General features: G+C 43.0%; 1 protein-coding gene across 1 annotated transcript; it reads right to left on the reverse strand.

Moving 5' to 3' along the window:
* Positions 1-6,413: 6,413 nt before the first annotated feature.
* On the reverse strand, positions 6,414-8,963 carry LOC307180725 (melanoma-associated antigen B16-like). Its single transcript, XM_079911115.1, has 2 exons — positions 8,688-8,963; positions 6,414-7,879 (listed from the first exon to the last, which is right to left on the reverse strand). The coding sequence occupies exons 1-2, from the start codon at positions 8,796-8,798 to the stop codon at positions 6,779-6,781; spliced, it is 1,212 nt and encodes a 403-aa protein (XP_079767241.1). The 5' UTR covers positions 8,799-8,963; the 3' UTR covers positions 6,414-6,778.
* Positions 8,964-9,343: the final 380 nt, after the last annotated feature.

Genomic DNA, 9,343 nt, shown 5'->3' on the forward strand with positions numbered 1-9,343 from the left:
ACAACATTCAAGTAAATAACACAGCACCAGTTACTATAGTGACCATGCTATGCATTAAAGCCCCAGATCTTATTCATCTTATAGCTGGGAGTTTGTACCCTTTGACCAACATCTCCCCATTTCCTTCACACCCCCAGCTCCTGGCAACCACTATTCTACTCTTTATTTCACTTAGCATAGTGTATTCAAGGTCCATCCATGTTGTCGCAAAAGGCAGGATTTCCTTCTTTCTCGAGGTTGAATAATATTCCATTGTGTGTCTATATATGTATGTGTGTATACACACCACATCTTTATCCACTCACGCACTGATGGACACTTAGGTAGTTCCCACATTTTGACTCTTGTAAATAATGCTGCAATAAACATTGGAGTACAGATATTTCTCTTCGAGATAAGTGTTTTCATTTCCTTCAGGTATATACCGAGAAGTGGGATTGCTCAATCATATAGTAGTCCTATTTTTAATTTTTGAGGAATTTGCATACTTTTTTCCCTAGTGACTATACTAATTTACGTTCTTACGAACATTGCACAAGGGTTGCCTTTTCTCCACATCCTCACCAATACTTGCTACCTATTGTCTTTATGATAATAGCTATTTTAACAGGGGTAAGGTAATATCTCATTGTGGTTTTTATTTGTATTTCCCTGATGATTAGGGACATTAAGCACCTTTTCCTATACTTCTTGGCCATAGGTATGTCTTTGGAAAAACGTCTTCTAAGCCCTCTAAGCCCTCTAAGCCCCCAACATCTTGTTAAAAAAAACAAAAAAAACAAATACAAAATAAGTAAGCCTCAGAGATATAATCTACAGCATAAGGAGTATGGTCAACAATATTGTAATAATTTTCTATCAGGACACAAGGTTACTAGACTTTTCATGGTGATCACCTCCTAACATATGTAAATGTCAACTCACTATGTAGTTCACCTGAAACTAACATAATATTGTATGTAAACCATATTTCAGATTAAAAAAAATGTTTAATGTGTATTAGTTCTTGACAAATGTGAACAGGGTGAATCACAATTTCACAATCTCTGGCATCCTATCAAATATTACCAGGCATGCAAAGAAGCAGCAGTATGTAACCAAAAATTAGGAGAAAATTAATCTCTCATAATTGACCTGGAAATAACACAGTTGACAGAATGAGTAAATAAAGACATCAAAACAGTTATTATAACTGTACTTCATATGTTCAAAAAACAAAAAGACTTCAACTGGTTAGAGACATAGAAGATATAAAAAGACTCAAAGTGAACCTAAAGAGGTGAAAACAACGTCTCAGATATGTTTTTATGTTGGATATTGAAACAATAAAAAAGATTAGTGAAGACATGTATGTGAAAATACTCAACATATTTTTATAGTACACATATGTATGGAATAAAAACTAGGATCAGGTTTAAAATAATATATACCAGATGTTAGTTATATTTACCTTTGAGGAAGGGGCAGAATTTCTGAGTTATAAAGAGGGACAACTGTGATTTCTCAGTATTGTTAGAATTTCTTGCAATAACAACATATGCAGTTATTGCAGTAATTAAAATATTTGAATAAGCCCAACGCCAGAAAGAGTAGCTGTGTCTTAGCCAGGAAAGTGACTGATAAATAACAGAGCCTGAAATATGAACTTAATACAATAAACATTTCTCTCTCCATGTAGACTAGCAGACGTTCTGTACTAACAGGTGATGCAGGGGTCCAGGCTATGTCCTTCTTGTACGTTCACCCATAAACCCATGATTTCCACGTTTACTGATGAATGCAAGGAAAAACATGGAAAGTGGTAAAGTGGATATCAAATGTTTGGCCTGAAATTGACAAATACTGCTTCTGCTCACAGATCAATGGCAAGAGCTAGGGCACATGATCCTTTATAACTACAAGTGCACTTGGTAATATAATCTCCTGAGGAGCCCAGGAAGGAGAGGAAGGCAAAATATGGATAAGCACTTGTAGTCTCCCCCATTAAGTGTTACAAAGTAAGTGCTCAATAGAAGAAATGCAACTAGTAAAATTTATGCAACGGCCCTCTTCATTTCCTGTTAGAGTTTCTGAGGAGGCCCAATTTCCTTGAAATTCTTCAACTTTTTTGAGGTCCTACTATGTGACAGTTGCTTCCAGACACAGACTCACATCAAATTTTCAAAAAGGATCCTGTAGAATACCAGAAGAAAGATTTTGCCTTCTTCACTCAGTAGTACCTTCCTGCACTGACCTAAACCTTAACTTTTTTGTTTGTTTGTTTGTTTTTACATCTTTATTGGAGTATAATTGCTTTACAATGGTGTGTTAGTTTCTGCTTTATAACAAAGTGAATCAGTTATACATATACATATGTTCCCATATCTCTTCCCTCTTGCATCTCCCTCCATCCCACCCTCCCTATCCCACCCCTCTAGGTGGTCACAAAGCACGGAGCTGATCTCCCTGTGCTATGCGGCTGCTTCCCACTAGCTATTTTACGTTTGGTAGTGTATGTATGTCCATGCCACTCCCTCGCTTTGTCACAGCTTACCCTTCCCCCTCCCCATATCCTCAAGTCCATTCTCTAGTAGGTCTGTGTCTTTATTCCTGTCTTACCCCTAGGTTCTTCATGACATTTTTTTTTTCTTAAATTCCATATATATGTGTTAGCATACGGTATTTGTCTTTCTCTTTCTGACTTACTTCACTCTGTATGACAGGCTCTATAAAACTTAACTTTTAAAATCTTAATGGGATGAGAGTTTTCTTCTTCCTGTTGGTGCCTGGTCAAAATCTATGAATTTCTGCCACCTTCAAGATGACTGAATATAACTCAACACTGTACAAGTGTCATTAGGCGCAAGGAAAAACCATAATTTTCTCGCGGATCATGCAGTTAGACAAGAGGCAGTAGAAAGATGCTGAATTATTTTTATCTCTGCCACCCAAAGTTAGCACGTCTGTCAGTAAACAATTTTTCACCTCCTGGAAGGACTGCAGGTCTTTAAGGAAGTTAATCCTCAGTAGATGCTTGCTTTGCGGTGATTTCCATGGTCTTTAATTCTCTTGCACTTCTCACTTACGAAGAGAACTTTTTTTTTTGATATGGACAATTTTTTAAGTTTTTATTGAATTTGTTACAATATTGCTTGTTTTATGTTTTGGTTTTTTGGCCGCGAGGCATGTGGGTTCTTAGCTCCCTGACCAGGGATCGAATACGCACCCTCTGCATTGGAAGGCAAAGTCTTAACCACTGGACCACCAAGGAAGTCCCAAGAAAGCTTTGATTATTAACCACATAGGTAACTACATATGTGTATGTGTTCAATGGCCAGTCGTAAAAAAATATATACTCATCAAAATTCTTTTGCAATATAAAGGTACTTTCAAAATTCCTTCTCCAACTTCAGGGTTCTATCCCCCAAATTAGTAGATTTTATGACAAATTGGACTAAATTCACCAGCACTTTGGAAAACGTTTTGGGACTGAGGCAGAGATGCTCAAAACTGGTGGCCAGGTCTAACTTTCAACATCAGGTTACCTTTTATGTGGAACAGGATGTTGCTATCACAGGGGTACAGGTGAGGGAGGGGACCACCAGGGAACTGGAATGCTCCAAGTCAGGGGGAGGCAGGTGAATTTTGCCCTATTTGTTCCAATGGGAGCAGGTACAGCTTTCAGAGGAGGACTGCAGAGCTAGCCAGCAGGTCAGGTTCCAGTGTGAACAAGAAGGCTCACTGGAGAAGACCCAGGGGAAAGGCACTATGTTGCACAGAGAGCAGAAGCTGATAGAAATGCCAGCCCCTAGGCAGAGTCAGCTCTCAAGACATTGGTAAATGAAGCTCAGAGACAATCCCCAAATTGTGTTTCTTATTTCAAACTTCCTTCTTTATACCTGCTTTAAGTTCCTGCCTACTACATTCTTTCTGTATCCTGAGAGGTACTAAGGAGTAGTGAGAAGACAGATAAAGGGTCAGAAGGTCTGACTCAGGCTGGGAAGAGTGGAACCTAGTGAGTTCCAGATGAATTCAGAGAAGAGGTCTAGTGGCAGCTCTGTCACAGTCTAGTCATGTGAAATCAGGTACGATCACAAGGTCTTTGAGCCTGAGGATTTTCTTTTATGTGAATTTGGTTTGGTAAGTCCTGTCTTCTGGGACTATTGTAATGTGTATTAAGTATACAAAACACATGGCACAGTGTCTGGCATATCACAGGGCTTTAATGAATGAGAGTTATTGCTGTGACTGTTGATTCCAAATCCTACCCCCTCACCTGTGTAAGTGTGTGTATGAGTGTTTCTCTAAATCTACACTTTCTCAGAAAACATACAGTGCTATGGTATATCAAATCAGACAAAAATGTTCCTCAGCAAAAAAAAAAAATTTGTAAAAATTTACCCTCAGAGTTTATGTTCTTGAATTTGGGTGTTGGAATGTCTTCCCCATCTGGATGTAATTCAAATGTCCTAGATACCGTGTCAAGGACAAACTCCTTGCCTCCCTCCCAGCTGCTGTTTGTAGGGGTTCATAATACAGCAGTCCCCCCTTCTCAGAGTGGGATATGTTCCAAGACCTCAGTGGATGACTGAAACTGTGGATAGAACTGAACCCCATATATACTACGTTTCTTCCTATACATTCATACCTATGATCAAGTTTCATTTATAAATTAGGCACAGTAAGAGACTATCCAAATTGCCAGCATCACTTCTCTTGTACTTTGGGGCTGTTATTAAATAAAATAAGTGTTACTTGAACACAAGTGCTGAAAAACCTTGATCAATCTCATAAAAGAGAAAGCTACTAAGTGACTAACAGATGGGATACGCTGGACAAAGGGATGATTCACATCTCAGGCTGGATGGAGCAGGACCACAAGAAACTTAATCACAGCACTTAGAACAGCATAAAATTTTAAATGTGTGAATTGTTATTTCTGGAATTTTCCATTTAATATTTTCAAACCATGGTGGACTGCAGTAAGTAAAACTTTGGACAGCAAAACTGGGGTAAGGAAGGGCTACTGTATGTCACCCTCAAATATGCCACTTTGGCATACAGGTTGCTTTGAATTAAAGGTACTTGAGAAACAGTTAGTGAAAGGAGGACACTCTGACCCTCCTTTGTTCCCCTGAAAGCAGGAGATAAATATCCCATGTGAAAGGTACCCTCCCTGCACCAAGAGGGTAGAAGGCATTCTTACCACCAGAAACAGAGAATTTAGGGCCAATAGGGCTATATAAACAAACCCTCTTACTGTTTCACTCTTGACTTGCCCCGGTTTAAACCCCTTTGTCAGTTCTTTTCAATTCATTGTTTCTTTGTCTAAAAGGTATAAAAGGCTTCCTGCTCTGGTACTTCTTTGAGTCTCATATATTTGTGGGGCTCCCATACAGACATAGAAAACTAAATTTGTTTTTCCCCTGTTACTCTTTTTATTACAAGAGGGTCTCAGCCAAGAACAAGAAGGATAGAGGGAAAATTACTTTTCCTCCCTTACACCTTGCTTGCAACCCTGCCCCACTTTTTCATTCATTTCATCCCCACCAAAAATTAAGCTTTAGCTTATTTTTTTCCAAATTAGACTGAAGACAGCTTAATTAAATTTTCTTTTGAATGAAGTAAGCGCTGGCTCTCCTAGGCGATGGCCAACTGTCAGCCCAGTAGCTTCTGGGTGTCTGATCTCAAAGAAGTATTTATCTTTCTCAGAAACTCCTTAGAGGTGACATATACAAAAAAACTTTGTGCATGCGTTCAGCTGCACAGGAATAAGATTCAGGTAACCTTCCATTTCTGTTCCAGGTGAGAATTTCTCTCTGGTTTACTTGTGATCCAAAAGTAACAGCTAACAGCAGTTTACCACTCCAGACATTTGGGTTTCAACTCAGACAGACCATTAGAGGGTCTGGTCCCTCTCATAATGCCCTCAGCCTCATGTTGCTCACCACCCAGTTTCATGTAAAATTAACTCCCACTGAAAGACTTGAAGTTTCCCAAAGCCCCAAATGGCCACGCCTAACTGCATTACCACGCTGACAGTCTCACAGGACTGTCCACCTCTACCTACTCACTTCTTCATTTTACTTGTCCCTTAGGAATTAGAAGATCTCATTATTGTCCATGAAGGATTCTTCCTCCTATATGTTAAAACGCTATGAGCAGGCCCTGAGTTATTAATCCTAGCATTCCCAATACTATCTACAGTTCTTTTCAAAGAGCAGCTGTTCAATAAAGGTTTGTGGAATAAATGATCCAGTGAATATTAGGTCTAATTCATTAACATGTTATACATTCTTTAAAGAGCTTAAGCAAATCCACGCATATATCATTTAATTTTACAGAACAAGAACTAAAAAGAATACGAAAGGCAAATTTTGAATATCTTTTAGAGATTCTTGATTTTTTCTATTGATCCCAGCTATCTTAAAGCTGACCTTTCACGTGTGCAAGGAAATAAATGCCTATAGCAATGCCATCTTCTTATTCCAGAAGATAAAATGGATAGTTTCACAATTTGTTTCACAAAACAACAAAGTTCTTGCTTTAAACATCATGAGTAGTAAATGTATGATCAGTATCATTCATAAATCTTTATATTTTGAAACAGTTAAATTCATATTAAAAAATATGAGTAATACATACATCAAAAAAGAGAATAAACTTACAAGTTATACATACAAAACAGGAACACACAGGCAAATACACTGTCTTCCTTTCTGCCCCCACCTCAGAACTAAATTCTACCAGCACTAACTGCGTCTTCCAACAATGCATGAAGAAAGTATCCCTGACTCCCCTAGGTGTGGGAGAAGCTGCTAGGCTTGGCACTAGAACTGGCAGTGGCTACAGAAGGAGAGACAGCCCTGCCTGAAATTCTGGCTCGGGCTCTCTCTTCTTCATCTTGCAGAGCCTCCTCATACTGAGATGGGAAAGAACTTGGGTCAGTCCCATGAACCTTGGCCAGAAACTCCAGGACCTTCATCTTGGTGGTTTCAGCGTGGGCTCTGGGGCCCCACAGGAACTTAAACTGCACAGGATCAGTGTTGGTCACCTTCCGGTACTCCAGGTATTTTTCCTTCACGAATTCTTTGGTGATGAGCTCCCTGGGCTCCCCAGAGATGAAGTGCTTCATCCCGGCATATATCCCGCTCACATTCAGAACTTTCCAGACTTCGTCTTCGGTAGCACAGTTGCCCTTCATGAAGATCACACCCAGGATAAGTATCAGGATGCCGGTCTTGGGCATGCCCACTTCACGGTGCAGCATCCCATCATAGGTGAGGCCCAATTTGATGAAGAGGCCATAGTGGTGATTGGTGTGATCCACTTCCATCAAATCAAGGCCAAAGACCATCTCCATGCACTCAGAGGCTCTCAGGAAGATCTCAGGAAAGTGGACTTCACACTCTTCGATGACAATCTTCAACATATCTGCCTTTGTTATTGGCTCTTTCATTTGATACTTGAATAGCAAGAAATTTACCAACATAGATACTTTCTTATCTAGAGCATCTATAGGCGCATTCTTGGGGCCTAGCACAGCCTGTGAGGTGCTCAGAGTATACTCTCTTTCTTGGCTATTGGACCCCTCATCCGATTTGGTGGGTGAGGTGGCTTTGATAGCAATGGAAGAGGAGTAGAAACACTGAGGACCCTCAGGAGTGCTGGATATACCAGCCCCAGGAGCCTCCTTCAAATCGCCAGGCATTAGAGGATGGCAGGAGAGATGGGTCTCCTCCAGAGCCTTGGAGACCTGTTCAACCTCCAGGCCCTGGGACTTTCTGAAGGTTTGATGGCATTGATCATATGAGTGCTGAGGACGCTTCTGACGCTGAGACATGATGACTCTTGTGGGTAGCAGTACGTGGACAGGAGGGTGGGCAATGAGATTCACCACCTAAGATAAACAGGGCATATGTGAGTGGCTTCAGCTAGTAAACTTAACTGTGGCGGCTCTTCCTGAGACCCAGAGGAGGAAGGGAGGGGTGGCCTCTGCCAGCTTCACTCCCTGGACCTCTCAGGGCTGTGGAGCCCCCTCTGCCATGGGTTGGTTAGCCCCACAATCCTCACATACACTTCTCAAATTAGATTCTGGTTGGTAAGGTGCCCGCCGCCATCTATTGCCTGAGGCCCCCCTCCAGTCAAGGCCGCATCTCTGTGAGACCCCCAAAATGGAAGTGAGGAGAACCTCATGACGGGAAATCCACGGCTGACAACAGGGACGAATGCTGTGCACACCCTCCGTCCTGGGGTCTGAGGATTCCTAAGGCTTCACTCGGGGTCCTCACCAGGACTCCTGCAGGGCCTGAGATGCCTTCCTTTGGTGACATGACAACGCCTGTCCCAGACTAAGGCCTCCCCTCCCTCAGACTCCAGTGGCCGCGGTCATTAGCACCACTTCCGGCCGCTCCTGCCCGGGGCCTCCCAAGGCCGACCTCCCGGCCGAGGCTCAGTGAGTCGCTACTATTGTGGGAGACAGTCCCCTCAGATCTCACTCACGGGCCTTTGCTTGAAGACTCGTAGGTCGGGGACCCTGAGCCCCACGCACAAAGGCCACCACCTCAATCAGACGGCCCAACAGGTAGCGTGTGGTAAGTCAGCCTGAACCTGTCCGTGCCTCCCGGGGTCGGGGTGGGGCTCTGACCAGGTGGGCATCCCCCTTTCTGGGGCCGGCGGTCCCCCTCAGTCTTCATTTAGAGTCTCACCTGACACCGAGCGGCACCTGGGGCTGCCCCCACTGCTGACTGGAGTCTGCGCCTCAAACTGAAGCCCTCGCAGCCGTTAGCTCCGGAGGTGGAAGTCAGGGGGCGTGGCATCCAGTGAGGACTGCTTGGGTCTTTCCGGGGTCACCAGTAGCGAGGTCACGCTGTGCACGTAGCGCTCAGTTTCAGAGGGGTGGTGCCTGCTGGTCCGGCTCCCAGCCCTCACTTCGGTTGCCAAGCTCTAGCTGCCTCCCTCTGTTGCGCTGAGGTCTTGACGCTCATGGCAAGGTCCTCTTGCCACTGAGAACCCTGAAGAGTAACTGAGGGCGTATCTCAACCAGACAGACCTGCCTGGCCTTTAAGGTGAAAAGCAGCCGCTAGCCCATCTTCGTGTGACCCCCACCCCCACCCCTTTATTCTTTGTTGTTGTTCTCCTGGGTCCTCATTTATGGGGTTCTCTTTTGGCTCCTTTTTCATGACTTCAGGCTTTCAGGGAAATGCCTGATCCCAGCAAAGCCTTGATGAGTTCACTTACTGCAATCCTTGCAGCGCTTAGAATGGGTCATGTTCCAGCCTAAATGGAAAATGGAGAAGTTGGAGCACAAGGCAGGAAGGCGGCAGGACAGGGGGGTGAGCTGTCAGAGAAAAGTCATAGCCAT

The sequence above is a fragment of the Stenella coeruleoalba genome, assembly GCF_951394435.1.
Source record: "Stenella coeruleoalba genome assembly, chromosome: X".
In the NCBI taxonomy this organism is placed as follows: Eukaryota; Metazoa; Chordata; class Mammalia; order Artiodactyla; family Delphinidae; genus Stenella; species Stenella coeruleoalba.

Excerpts from the sequence above, each read along its gene's own strand:
- LOC307180725 (XM_079911115.1), bottom strand. The coding sequence starts at position 8,798 with ATGCCACGCCCCCTGACTTCCACCTCCGGAGCTAACGGCTGCGAGGGC. Across the intron at positions 7,880-8,687 it reads CAGGTGCCGCTCGGTGTCAG|GTGGTGAATCTCATTGCCCA; the intron begins GTGAGACTCTAA and ends TGTTTATCTTAG.